Here is a 14,735-nt window from a genome sequence, read left to right on the forward strand (position 1 = left end):
CTTCTCCCCTTCTCCTATAAAAACCCTTCTTCCCCACTGTCATCCTTTTCCGAGACCCCTCTTTACTTCCCTAATCGCTTACCAAACTCCCTCTGTCCACTTCCGCTCCGGAGCCGTCGCTTATCACCCTTTCCGCTACCCACTCTTCACATCCTACTCCGGTGAGTCCCACTGTCCTTATCTTTACATCGCACACATACTTATCTTTTCCTTTCTTTCACTTCACTGTCTTCTAAAAATGGCTTCAAACCCTACCTCCCCTAATCACTCTTCTTCCTCCTCCGAAAGCGACCCTGACTCCACCGCTGCCGGCGGCCTCCGTTTAGAGGTTCCGGAGATCCCAGCTCACCGACTAAAAACCTACGCCACTCTGCCCCTTCCAGTCCAAGTAGCCCCCAAACACGAGGCTATAGATCAACCTTCCATCTTCCAAGACAGCGATCCCATTGTGCAATTCGTGAACTCCCTGGGTGGCTTGTCCAATGACGATGAGTTTAACGCCAAACTCAGGATCTGGGTTTGCAGTCCCGGGGATCGCCCCTGGCTTCACAAGCCAGACGGCGACGTAAAGAGATCCCATTTTTTCTTTGCGTACGAATACATGTTTAGCGAGCTTGGAATCAGGCTTCCTTTCTCGCCCTTTGTCCAAACCGTCCTCCGCGACATCAACGCGGCTCCCTGTCAACTCCACCCTAACGCCTGGGCTTTCATTCGATGTTTTGAAATCCTAAGCGCTGCTATCGGCATCGCCCCATCCCCCACCAGTTTCTTCTACCTTTACGACGTCGACCCCAAGTCCATCAAAAACAAAGGATGGATTTCCTTGAAGGCCCGAGCCGGCCGGAAGTGTTTGCATCCTCACAAAAGTAACGCGAAGTCCTCCTTCGCACGAAAGTACTTCCGTGTGGCGGTTCATCCCGCCTACCCAGAGGCATTCACCCTCAGAGACGGGACCGCCCTCTTTCCTCTTTACTGGACGGAGAAGCCCAACGGGATCACCGATCCTTCAGAGGAATCCTTGTCCGCCAACGATAAAGCCTTTCTTAATCTCCTTGCCCCACTTCCCATCCTTGACTGCACAACAGTCCTTGAGGGCGCTGACCTCTCAAGAACTCCCAAATACTTAGGTTGCCCATAGCTCACTTTTATTATTGACATTTCCTTTCTCGACTCCTATGTTGTCACTGATCGTTTTTTTTATTGTTACAGAAGATATGAATTTCACGAACGCCGAGCTCCTGACGGCCCGCGAGAGGAGAATGGCTCGCTTTTCCCCAAAATTCAACACTGAGGGCGACGCGAAAAAACGGGGCGGTGCTGAGAACCAAGCCGAGAGCACCAAAGCTCCCAAGAGGAGAAGATTGGCCAAAGCCTCCTCCGGCGCCGGCACATCCAACCCTGGCGCTCAGCCCACCACTGCTGCTGCGCCTAAAGGCAAAAATGTCGCTGAAGCCTCCGTCGCCGCAGCTACCGAGCCAACCGCCGTACCAGCTTCTACTCCTGCCTCCGCCGGTGCGACCGCTGCTGTTGCCGCTGAGTCCTCTGTTGGCGCCACAGCCGCCTCCGCCGGCGTTAACGCCACAAAAGCTGCTGCGTCTTCCGACACTCCTATTGGAGAGAAGGAAAAAGAAAATGAAACCCCAAAGTCTCCCCCTCGCCAAGATGCGCCTCCTAGCCCGCCCTCAACACATGATGCGGGCTCCATGCCTTCCCCGCCTCATCAAGGGGAAAAATCCTGTCCTGGCGCTGCCACTACCTCTGAAGCGGCTCAAATTGAACAAGCCCCTGCTCCCGAGGTCGGTTCTTCAAGCTATTATAATATGCTCCCCAACGCCATTGAACCCTCAGAATTCTTACTTGCTGGTCTCAACCGTGACGTCATAGAAAAAGAAGTTTTGAGTCGGGGCCTGAATGACACCAAGGAGGAGACTCTTGCTTGCCTCCTACGCGCTGGGTGCATCTTTGCTCACACGTTTGAGAAGTTCAATGCCGCCAACGTTGAAGCTGAGCGGTTGAAGGCCGAAAGTGCTAAGCATCAAGAAGCCGCCGCTGCTTGGGAAAAGCGTTTCGACAAACTGGCGACGCAGGCAGGAAAAGACAAAGTCTATGCCGACAAGATGATTGGCACGGCGGGGATTAAAATCGGCGAGCTGGAGGATCAGCTGGCGCTGATGAAGGAAGAAGCAGATGAGCTTGATGCAAGCCTTCAAGCTTGCAAGAAGGAAAAAGAGCAAGCTGAGAAGGACTTGATCGCCCGAGGCGAGGCGCTGATTGCTAAGGAGTCAGAGCTTGCCATACTGCGCGCTGAGCTGGAGTTAGTGAAAAAGGCGTTGGCGGAGCAAGAGAAAAAGTCTGCGGAGTCCTTGGCCTTGGCGAAATCTGACATGGAGGCGGTGATGCAGGCTACGTCCGAGGAGATCAAGAAAGCGACCGAAACTCATGCCGAGGCCCTCGCCACGAAAGATGCTGAGATTGCTTCCCAACTGGCAAAGATCAAAAGTCTAGAGGACGAGCTGGCGACGGAGAAGGCCAAAGCCACTGAGGCGAGGGAACAAGCCGCTGACATCGCCCTTGACAACCGCGAGCGCGGTTTCTACCTCGCCAAAGATCAGGCCCAACATTTGTACCCGAACTTTGACTTTAGCGCCATGGGAGTAATGAAAGAGATAACCGCCGCAGGACTGGTTGGTCCCGACGATCCTCCCCTGATTGACCAAAACCTCTGGACAGCGACTGAAGAAGAAGAGGAAGAAGAAGAAAACAATGAATAATGTAATTTTTAACATTACTTTTATCTTTTACTGTCACCTTGTAGTGTACTTTTCCGCCATTCGTATATGTTTAAGCAACCCTTCGCCATAGCTTTTTATATCGCCGTTGGATATTTTGTAAGTCATATTGGAATACTTCCGCCGTACACTTTTTAGTCGCTGCCGTCTTATGGCTTAAAAATTTAAGAATAAGTCTCATAGTTCAATCCCTCAACACGCCAGAGTAGTAAAATACTCAACATCCTGAGTGACCGAGCACTCGCCTTCCCTCCTATTCATTCGCCGACCTTATATCTTGCGCTATTTTTCACGCGTCATATGATTGAATTACGCCTAACGATTTCGTGCCTTAATTTTAACTAGGACTTGTTGCTTGGTATTCCACCACCAAGACTTTAGACGTTTTTTCCCTAATAGGAAGAAACGGCCTCCATTCTCGAGGACTTCGCCCGGGGCTTTGCCCGCTCGGGGCTTACAATGCTTGGATCCCAATGGCCATTTGGGGGTCCCAAGACTTTTGCCTAGTTAACGGCGCTCGTCGTATTCTGGCGAGACTTACCCAGCACATCGTTTACGGGACCGGCGATCACGTCAGACTTTCCGGAGGGTGATTCCCAGGCGTCAAAGGCCATTTGTGGAATCGCCACAACCTTCAGGGTTCCAGCAAGCCCCTTTGGGGATCAAGCTTGTCCCACTTAGTGATCGCCGTAATTCTTTATGTCGATCGGCAATTCCGATCGTCAGGGAATCCCTGGAATTTTTTGGACACGAATTTCGCGAATTTTCGTTTTATTTTATTGATTTGTCGTTGCAATACATTGGAGAATTTGAGAACACTTCGGAAAATCTTAAAGATATCTGGCTCCGGCGATTCTGCCTTGTTCACTTTCTCGCCTGCGATCAACTATAAAAGTAGCGCAAGCTCAAACCATTGAACGATCGAGGTAACCGCCTCCCATCAAGCTCTTCTAAGTGATAGGCCCCATTACCAAGAACTTTAATAATGCGGTAGGGCCCTTCCCAGTCGGGAGTAAGCTTGTTCCCCGGGACTCCCGATCGCCACTTGAGGACCAGGTCGCCAACCTGCATATCTCGGACGCGAACCCTGCTGTTGAACTTTGCCGCCACGCGCTGCTTCATCGCTGTTTCCCGAATGTGCGCCTCGTCGCGCGTTTCCGACAAAAGGTCCAGCTCCACCGCCATGTTGGCCTGATTTTCCTCTTCAAAACCTGGTCGAGTCCGCCATGTAAAGTTGTCAATCTCCACCGGCAACATGGCATCTACCCCGTAGGTCATTCTAAAGGGGGTTTCCCTTGTAGTAGATTGCTCGGTGGTGTTGTACGACCACAGCACCGCCGGAAGTTCATCCAACCAAGCTCCCTTAGCCTCCGCGAGCCGTCGTCTTAGTCCTCGTAGGATTACCCTGTTTGCAGATTCCACCTGCCCGTTCGTCTGCGGATGCTCAACAGAGGCGAACCTCATCTGTATGCCCATTTCCTTGCAGAACTCCCTTGTTTGACTGCTTGAAAACTGGGTTCCATTGTCAGATACGATCGCCCTTGGGATCCCGAACCTGCAAACAATACGCTTCCAGTAGAAATTGACTATCTTTGCAGAAGTAATCTTGGCCAAGGGTTCAGCCTCAATCCACTTAGTGAAGTAGTCCACCGCCACCAATATAAACTTCATTTGTGCCCTGGCGGTCGGGAGAGGTCCAACTAAGTCCACACCCCACATGGCGAAAGGCCACGGGGCGCTCATCGTTACCAACTCTTTTGGCGGTGCCTTAGACAAATCCGCGAACACTTGACACTCCTTGCACTGCTTCACGAAGTCCATACAATCTTTCCTGAGGGTGGGCCAGTAAAAACCCGCCCTCAACACTTTGCAAGCCAAAGACCTTCCCCCGATGTGGCTCGCGCACACTCCTTTATGTACTTCAGACATTATCGCTTCGTACTTCTCTGGCGATACACATTTCAACAATGGCGTCGAGAAACCACGGCGATACAAGTGTCCGTCAATGAGAGTATAGTGACTCGCCTCCCGCTGCTGCTCCTTCGTGCATTGCTCCACTTCTGCCGGGTCCCCCGCCAAGATAGATATTATGGGATCCATCCATGTTCTCCCTCTGTTCACGCAGGCCATCAGCTCGCCTTCAATGCTTGGGTACGCCAGCGTTTCCTGAATCACACTTTTGTTATTGCCGGCTTCCGCGTGCTTGCCAGTTTGGCTAGCGCGTCCGCCCGCTGATTTTCTGCCCGAGGAACGTACTCCACCACGACCTCTTGAAAGAGTGTCATCAAATACCGTACCCGCTCAAGGTACTTGATCAGATTAGGATCTTTGACCTGGAAAGTTTCCTTCACTTGATTCTCCACCAATTGTGAGTCCGTTCTTATCAACAAACTCTTGATCTTCACTTCCCGCGCCAACTTCAATCCGGCGATGAGAGCTTCATATTCTGCTTGGTTGTTCGTTGCTTTGAACTCGAATTTCAGGGATTGCTCCAACACTAGTTCCCCCGGCCCTTCTAACGTTACTCCCGCGCCGCTGCCACTACTATTGGAGGATCCACCCACGAAGAGAGTCCACTGAGTGTCCACTCTTTCAAACCGATCTGGAGTCAACTCGACCACAAAGTCAGCTAGTGACTGCGCACCAACCGTGCCCCGCTTATCGTATTGCAAACCATACTCTGACAATTCAACCGACCAGGCGACCAATCTACCTGATAAATCCGGTTTTTGTAATACTTGTCTCAAGGGCAAATCCGTCCGCACCTTCACGGGAAAACTCTGAAAATAAGGTCTCAACCGCCGGGCGGTGACGAGGACCGCCAGCGCCGCCTTCTCAATTTTCTGATATCTGACCTCCGCGCCCTGGAGTGTGTGACTAACAAAATAAACAATTCGATGCTCGCCATCTATCTCCTGCAACATCACAGAACTCAGAGCACTATCGCTCACAGCAAAATACAAATGCAGCGGGTGTCCCTGTATTGGTTTCGACAAGATCGGCGGTGACGATAGGAGTTCCTTGAGGCGAACGAAAGCTTCCTCACACTCCGCCGTCCACTCGAATGCGACATTCTTGCGAAGACACTTGAAAAAAGGAAAAGATCTGTCACCAGACTTGGGAAGAAACCGAGATAAAGCTGCTATTCGCCCCGTCAAACGTTGGACCTCTTTCACATTGGAAGGGCTTTTCATCTGCTGAATCGCCTTGCATTTTTCTGGGTTTATCTCGATTCCTCTGGATGTGATCATGAATCCCAAAAACTTGCCCCCCTGAACACCAAAAGAGCATTTCTCCGGATTGAGGCGCATACTGTGCTTCCTTATTTCGCCAAATGCTTCCTCCAGATCTTGATGATGGTCTAAACCTCGTACTGATTTAACAATCATGTCATCAACGTAAACCTCCATGTTTCTTCCCACCTGCCCAGCAAAAACCCTATCCATCAATCTTTGGTAGGTAGCCCCAGCGTTCTTTAGTCCAAACGGCATGGTGCGATAGCAATAATTGACTCTGGCAGTCATAAAAGCCGTTTTGTCCTCGTCTGCCGGGTGCATGCGGATTTGATGATAGCCAGAATAAGCATCCATCAAGCTAAGCAGTTCGTTGCCCGAGGCACCATCAACAAGGCTATCGATGCTGGGAAGGGGATACGAATCTTTTGGACATGCTTTGTTTAAGTCTGTGTAATCTACACACATTCGCCATTTCCCGTTCGCCTTCTTCACCATTACGACGTTCGCCAACCACGTCGGATACTTCACTTCCCTGATGAACTCTGCCGCCAACAACTTGTCGACCTCCTGTTGCACCGCCTTCCCTTTGTCGCCACCCAAGCGCCTCCTAAGTTGTGAAACTGGCTTGACACTTGGATTCAATGCTAACCGATGGCATATGAAGTTTGGATCAATTCCAGGCATGTCTTTGCAGCTCCAAGCAAACAAGTCTAAGTTCTCCCCAAGCAGTTTTGTCAGGCGCGTCTCCTGCTCTTCCGTCAGTCTGGTCCCAATCTTCAAAGTGCGATCGCCAAACTTTAGCGCCTTCGTTTCCTCAATTGGCGTGGGCCTATTTACTCGCCCCTCGCCCCGGGGATCAAGATTTTCATCCGAAGCTTCGATTTCATAACATCTATGACCAACCAACGCACTCTTCTTGCCGTACAAGTTAAGGCAATTATTGTAACACTCCCTCGCCATCTTCTGGTCCACCTTCAGCTTTCCCACCTTTCCACTGCTTAGCGGATACTTGACCGCCAAGTGGGCTGTCGAAATTACAGCACAAAGGCGATTCAATGTATTTCGCCCAATGATGACATTGTAGGATGCTACCACCTGGAGAACCAGATACCTTACCTTCAAAACCCTAGCACACTCGTCTTCCCCAAATATTGTGTCTAGATCAATGTATCCCCGCACCATTACTTGCTCCCCCGCGAAACCTACCAAGGTTCCCGCGTATGGAGTTAGATCATTGTCAGTTAGTCCCAACTTGTCAAATGCATCACCATAGATAATATCAGCCGAACTACCCTGATCCAGGAGTACCCTTCTAACGTTGAAACTGTTCATCCTTAACTGCACCACAATCGGGTCGTCCTTATGAGGCTTTATCCCCTCAAAGTCCGCCATCGAGATTGTTATGTCAGGGTGTACGAATCCAAAAGCGACCTCATGAACGGAATTAACGGCACGAACATGGCGCTTACGCGCCGCATGAGTGTCGCCACCGCCGCCAAATCCCCCGGCGATGGTGTTGATGGTCCCGACGGGCGGTCCTGAGTGTTGAGCGAACGTGTCATCAGCCCCTTTTGTGGCGATAGCCGCTGATTCTTGCTTTTTCTTGCCCTTAGTGTCCGCTCGCTCCTCCTCCCGCTTGTGCGCTTTGTTTTGATCGCCACCATTGCGCCACTGGCCTTGACGATTTCCTTGATATCCCGCCCGAATCAACTTATCAATCTCCCGCTGCAAAGTCCAACAGTCATCCGTATCATGCCCGGCGGACCGGTGGAACTCGCACCACTTCTTGGGATTGGCGTCCCGTGGCTGATACTTTGGGGCCTCCGGCTCATCCACTAGATTTGCGTCGCTTGCCCCTCGAAGCATATCCGATACATCTGTGTTCATCACCATATCAGTTTCCTCCCGCTGGCGATGAGACTTAGATTGCCAAGGCCGACGTTGTTCATAATCATCGCGCCGTGGATAGAACTGTTCCTTGGTCGGTTTGAATACCGACTTCCCCTTACCTGGCCTCTGCTGTTTGCCATCCCCCTTATCTTCGCCGCTCCTATCTTTTTTCACGCGCTTGGGCGACGTGTCGCCCTTTTCCAACTTCGCGCGCTTTCTTTTGAAAGCGTCGTCCTCCTCGTCGAGAATATAAGTGCTGGCACGAGCACGCATCTCTCCCATCGAGCGCGCCGGCTTACGTGTCAATTTGTTGTTCAACCCTCCCGGCAGCAAACCGTTTTTAAATGCTAAAGCACAAGCTCGAGGCTCCTCGTCCTCTACCTTTACCGACGCCGCGCTATACCTTGCCATGTACTCTTTCAGTGACTCCCCTTCCTGCTGGCGAATATTGTATAGGTCATTGATCGTCACCGGCTGATTCTTATTTGCCGAGAATTGCACTAGAAACTTGGATGAGAAGTCTCTGAAATTTGAAATCGATCCACGCGGCAAAGTTGTGAACCACGCCATCGCCGTCGATTTGAACGTCGATGGAAACATCCTGCACTTCACCGCATCTGACGCCGCAATTATCACCATTTTCGTATTAAAATACAGTAGATGATCTTTCGGATCGGAATCTCCGCTGTAAGAATCCAGAACTAACGTTTTCATGTTATCCGGAATCGCCACACTCTCGACATCTTCCGAGAATGGACGGAACTCAGCCACGGAATCTGCTTCTCTGCTTCCATCATCTCGCTGCTCGCGACGGTAGAAATCTAACTGAGCCTGTAGATGCTCATTCCGCTGCTGGATGTTGCCAATGCTGCGCATCAAATGGCGCCATTGCTCCTGCGTCACCGCCGGTTGTTGTTCCGGAGCAGGTGAATTCCCTGGTGAGTGCTCCCGAGATCCCACCTGTGAAGGCGATGGAGGAGGTGGTGGTGATGGAGGAGGAGAGGGCGACTGTACTCCTGCCGTTCGCACCGGAGAATCCAGGTCCACACGATGAGGCCGCCGAGGCGGCGAAATCCGCTGTCGCATTGGTGAGTGATGTTGCCTCCTGCGTCGAGTCTCCATCCAAACCAGAAACGATGCAAACTCGATCGGAAAACCAACACTAGTCACAGAATCAAAATCGGAAAACTAGAGAGTTGCCTAATCACAATCAGAGGTAACTTCATGCACAATCAATCCACGTGAATGGGAGTAGAAAGTTTACAGTCCCCACAGACGGTAAATAGATTAATTTCTATGCACTGACAGTGTAAGCAATTAATCATAACTTTCTGTTTTATATTTTAAATATTATTAAATTTAAAATTGATTATGAGGTAGTAAAATTGAGAGATGTGAATTAATGATTGTGTAAAACTTATTTAATGTCAATGCATAAAAATTAATCTCATAAATAAAAGAACAAATAAAAAATAAAGCAAAATACCGAAAAGAATGGGAAATTATTTTTTTTCCAAAAAAAAAACAAAACAAAGCTATATTTTGGTGTTTGCTGAAGAGTCAAACATGACGGATTAAAATATGATAAACACAACATATTTTTATTTTATTACTATTCAAACATCTGTATGATGACACCGGAAAAGAAAACAAAGAGTAAGATGTCTTCGTAATATTTGACTCTAGAATTATCTTTTTTTTTTTTTTCTTTTGAAACATAGAATTATCAAATATTATAAAAATGGATTTGTGAAATTTGTCTATAAAAATATCGATATTTAAGCTAGTTTTTTACATTACCAAATTGAGAATCTTCTGTATATTTACAAACTACACTTCGTCACTTCCTTTTTAATATAATAATAAATAACAATCTAGATTTTTAAACACCTCAAGTCCTCAATAGCATATATCCACTTCATATATCTCAATTTTTTTCCTATTTTAATTTAGAGAATAGTCTTAGTGCCGGTTTGGCATCCCGTTAGAAACTGATATTTGAATTAACGTGATTTTGTTAAAATGATTTTAAGTAAAATTGTGTTTGAGCAAACGTGATTTATGTTTGAATGATTTGTAACAAACGTGATTTTAAAATAATGAATACCGTTTGGATGATATTAATTGAGGTGAGTATTTTCACCCATCAACGCTGAACGCTGAACGCTCAACGCCAACGCTCGAATTTTTAGATTCCAAAAAAGCGTGATTTTGATGCAAAACAGCGTTAACGCGTTAAGGAAAACGCAGATCCAAACGGCTTGGCGAAACTGCAAAACGGCGTTTATGGCAACGCAACGCACGTTTGGCCTCTCCAACGCCAATCCAAACAGGCCCTTACTACCCGACAAAAATTGCTTCTAACATATGAAACTTCTTACTTAGTAGTACTACCAACAATATGGCAAGAAAACAGAGTAGGTTGCAAAGCTTGAATTCTATTTTTCAACATTTGTGACACTTGGTCAAATTTGTCATTTTTGTTTTTTATTCAAAGTGAACTCAATAAATTTGAGAGGCCGCAGTCCAAAAAGTCATTTGTTGGGAGAAATCGTGTTATGTACAAGTTACGCCTGCAAGAAATAAAAAAATGAGCTCAATAGCTCAGTGAAGTTAGCATAATGTCTTGTTCTGATCAGTATTGGAAAAACACTTATCTTCTAGACACTTTTTTTGACAGTTCTTCTCACTCTCTCAATAAACATCTCTGAAGTTTATTCAATTCAACAACAATGTTTGACTCAAAGACTAGTCCAACATGGTGACTTCAGTGATAGCAAAAGCCACCAACCTACCGATATTATGGCCAAAGCCACCAACCAATATGTGTCTATATCAAGCAGAACAAATGAGCAAATGTAATACAAGTTGAAACCAGCACAAACAAAAAAGAAAACACTGCCAGAGGAAGAGTGTGTCCAAATGGCAGAGGGAAAAGGAAGAGTCTGTGTCACTGGAGGTACAGGGTTTCTTGCTTCATGGATTATCAAGAGACTCCTTGAAGATGGATATTCTGTCAATACCACTATTAGATCCAATTCAGGTAAATAACCCTTTTTATTTCAAAGTTTTTCTAATAACCCTTTTGATTAAATGTTTATGTTAATAAACACTTATAAGTAATCCTCTATTAATAAGCTTACTTGAGAAATTCATTGAAATAGACTTAAAAGAGTTTATGGCAATAAGCTTTTATCGCATAAGTGTTTATTCATAAGCTAATTAATAGGTTATGGATAAACATAACCTGTTATTTATAAGCTAATCTTGACAGTTTTTGAAAATAAACTTAAAACAGCTTATAAGTAGGTCATAAGTCATTTGCATAAACTCTTCCAATTTAAAGTTCATAGGTATCTCATTAGCTTAACTAAACGTCTATTCAAGTGCTTATACTGTAAAATAAACTCTTCTAAACCAATTCAATTTATACAATCTCATAGTTTTGCTCAATTTTGACATTAACAGGTGGTAAGAGAGATGTTAGCTTCCTCACAAATCTACCTGGTGCAACATCTGAGAAGCTACAAATCTTCAATGCTGATCTCTGCATCCCTGAAAGTTTTGGTCCTGCAGTTGAAGGGTGTGTTGGGATATTCCACACTGCTACCCCAGTTGATTTTGCAGTGAATGAACCTGAAGAGGTGGTGACCAAAAGAACCGTTGATGGAGCTCTAGGCATCTTGAAAGCGTGCGTGAATTCAAAGACCGTGAAGCGGGTTGTGTACACTTCGAGTGGCTCTGCAGCTTCCTTCAGCGGCAAAGATGGCGGAGATGCGTTGGATGAGAGTTACTGGAGTGATGTTGACTTGCTTAGGAAGGTGAAACCTTTTGGCTGGTCCTATGCAGTTTCTAAGACATTGGCAGAGAAGGCTGTGCTTGAATTTGGGGAAAAACATGGGTTGGAAGTTGTGACTCTGATTCCTACTTTTGTTGTTGGACCTTGGGTTTGTCCTAAGCTTCCTGACTCAGTTGAGAGAGCACTGGTTTTGGTTTTAGGTATGAATCCAACAACTTATTCAACTCTTGTTTCTTAACTTTATGTTCATAAATTGAGTTCTATTTGAACTATTTGGAGATCAACTAGGCCACTGGTAATATTACATAAGGAGATTACCCATATCAGTATCATAGTTGAAGTGGATTATGAGCCAAGTCAGAAGTTCAAATCCTGGAGTCATCACTTTGGGTTCTGATAGTAAAATCTAACAAGTGTTTGATAATTCATCTGATTTCTAGTTAAAGACCTACAAATTATAGTTTGTTCATCATATTTATAATAATATGTTTGGATCAACTTTCTTTTTACTCAGAATTAATTCCAGCACTCAAATGCTACTCACAAAAGCTTCTCTCCAAAATTAATTTTGTCTTTAGAAGTTGTAGAAGGATTTCCAAACATGCACTTTTTGAGTTTAAACACTTTTGCAGTAAACTAGTATCTAATAAGTGTTGATAATTCACCCCTGTTACAGGGTTTTGTGGGTACTTTAGCAAACTCCTACATGGTAATTGTGATATCATGTGATTTTGCCACTCATATATACCCATATTTTGAAGATAAAAAAACCTTAATGTAACTATTGAATTGAGACAATTTGTTTAATTGATCAATGATTGATCACTATAGCTGTTTTATCAAGACCTCAACTTCCTTGTATGTTCTAAGCAAAATGAAATTGATGCTGCAGGGAAAAAGGAACAAATCGGTGTCATTCGTTTCCATATGGTTCATGTGGATGATGTGGCTAGAGCACATATATTCCTTCTTGAGCATCCTAATCCCAAAGGAAGATACAACTGCTCCCCATTCATTGTCCCAATTGAAGAGATGTCTAAACTTCTTTCAGCCAAATACCCTGAATATCAAATACCATCAGTAGAGTGAGTATATTGTCCTTTGCCATGTAGAATGTTTTATGATATCAAAAATGTATCATATGAGAAAAGTCTTTTCCTGTGAGAATTGGTGGAATAAATCATGCCCGTTCGATCTTGATAATTCATGATCAGATCTAACGCATGATTTATTCCTTACATTCTTCCATAACAAGACATTTCTCATGCGATCTCTCTTTGATCTCATAACTTATTGTACAATTGATATTTATCGATTTTTCTTCTTGTAGGGAGCTGAAGGGAATCGAAGGTTTCAAGCAGCCAGATTTAATCTCAAACAAAATCAGGGATGCTGGATTCGAGTTCAAGTATAGCCTTGAGGACTTGTTTGATGATGCAATTCAATGCTGCAAGGAAAAGGGTTATCTGTAATCCATTTTAGTCCTGAAGTTGAGGAAACAATAAATTCCGAAAGAGGATCGATTGTTTTTACTTTTTCATACCGCTGGAAATGATGGCTCTCAAGACATGTACACCACTTTATGTATGATGTTGTGTTATGTTATTGCAATAAATCAATTAATGAAATGAAATAATGCTTTTTATTTTTCTGCCCCTAACTGCACCTTGCAACCTATATAAATTGATGAACTTGTACTTGTAATTTACCTTTGCTTTTTCTTTAACCAATTCAAACCATTGAATGGAGGCGGTAGGGAGTGCGGTAGGAGAGAATTTGATGAGCTCACTAAACCATGAAATATTAAGGTTTCTTGCAAAAATTAAAATAAAGTTAATTTTAAAATGCTATTGTTGTCTATTGGACAACGGAATGTGATTGTGAGTGCGCGGAATATGGTAGAAAAGAGTGAATCACCATTTTGGTCCCTAAGAAAGTAGGCGCCGGTCATAGTAGTCCCTAAAAATCATTAATGGTGAAAAAAATCCCTGAAAGTGTTGACGTCGGTCATAGTAGTCCCTATCTATGTTTGGCCGTTAGTCCATGGGACGGAAAAGTGACCTGGTCACTTAAATTGGCACATGGCTGATCCACGTGGCAGCCATGTAATAATAATAATAATAATAATAATAATAATAATAATAATAATAATAATAATAATAAATATTAAAAAAAAACTCTAACCCTAAATTACTCTTCATCATCTCACCGTCTTCATCATCTCATCAACACCACACCAGAACCAACATGAATCAGCACCACCATCTCCCTTCGCCGTCAAGCCCGATCATTCCACCATCGCTTCCCCTCCATCCAGATCACACCACCACCGTATCTCCCCTCCTCCTGGATCACGCCGCGCAGCCACTACCTTTCCCTGGCCTAACAACGAGTCATCCTCCTCCCTCCACCACGTCTACCTCGCCAAGTTACTCCACCTCTACAGCTTTTCCTCCGGCGACAATGCAATGGCGGAGACCCATCGGCGTTGAACCCACGAATCTGGCTGCTGAACCGGGTCGGGAAGTGGGGTTGGGCGAAGGTGTTGCTGGGTTTGGTGAATTTGCATGGAGGAGGAGGAGGATAATGAAGTGGGGTTGGGTTCCAGATCTGGGAGTGGGGGTCGATTTGAGGTTGTGGGTTGCGGTGGGGAGAGGGTGAGGTTCGGTGGGGGGTGGCTCATTTGTGTATTGCATCAATCATCCCTTTACTCACAACCTTTTCTAACAAAAATAATTTCTGGGCAGAACGATGTCTCCTCTGTGCTAGGTTTCATGGGCAGAGGTGAACATCGTCGGTGAATGCTCCTCTCCCTTTTATCTTCTCGGTTGACTGTGATGGTCCTTCCGTTTGTCTTTCCCATTGAAAAGTCTGCAAGATGGGCGTGGGTGAGTGGTGGTGGTGCTGTGGTGGAAGGGTTGTGGCTTGGGCGGTGGGGTGGTGGCAGTGGTGGTTGGGTGGGGGGCAGTGCTGAGATTGTGAAAGGTTGAAGATGTTGAAGGTCTGCTCCTCCTTTCTTTG

General features: G+C 45.8%; 1 protein-coding gene across 1 annotated transcript; it reads left to right on the forward strand.

Annotated features, from left to right (window-relative positions):
- The first annotated feature begins 10,748 nt into the window (after positions 1 to 10,748).
- LOC130728131 (vestitone reductase-like) lies at positions 10,749 to 13,359 on the forward strand. Its single transcript, XM_057579488.1, has 4 exons — positions 10,749 to 10,958; positions 11,384 to 11,914; positions 12,607 to 12,799; positions 13,045 to 13,359. Exons 1-4 carry the CDS (start codon positions 10,838 to 10,840, stop codon positions 13,184 to 13,186), a joined length of 987 nt encoding a protein of 328 aa, XP_057435471.1. The 5' UTR covers positions 10,749 to 10,837; the 3' UTR covers positions 13,187 to 13,359.
- Positions 13,360 to 14,735: the final 1,376 nt, after the last annotated feature.

This window comes from Lotus japonicus, chromosome 1 (genome assembly GCF_012489685.1).
Source record: "Lotus japonicus ecotype B-129 chromosome 1, LjGifu_v1.2".
Classification (NCBI taxonomy): domain Eukaryota; kingdom Viridiplantae; phylum Streptophyta; class Magnoliopsida; order Fabales; family Fabaceae; genus Lotus; species Lotus japonicus.

Excerpts from the sequence above, each read along its gene's own strand:
- LOC130728131 (XM_057579488.1), top strand. The coding sequence starts at position 10,838 with ATGGCAGAGGGAAAAGGAAGAGTCTGTGTCACTGGAGGTACAGGGTTT. Across the intron at positions 11,915-12,606 it reads AGCACTGGTTTTGGTTTTAG|GGAAAAAGGAACAAATCGGT; the intron begins GTATGAATCCAA and ends TTGATGCTGCAG. Across the intron at positions 12,800-13,044 it reads TATCAAATACCATCAGTAGA|GGAGCTGAAGGGAATCGAAG; the intron begins GTGAGTATATTG and ends TTCTTCTTGTAG.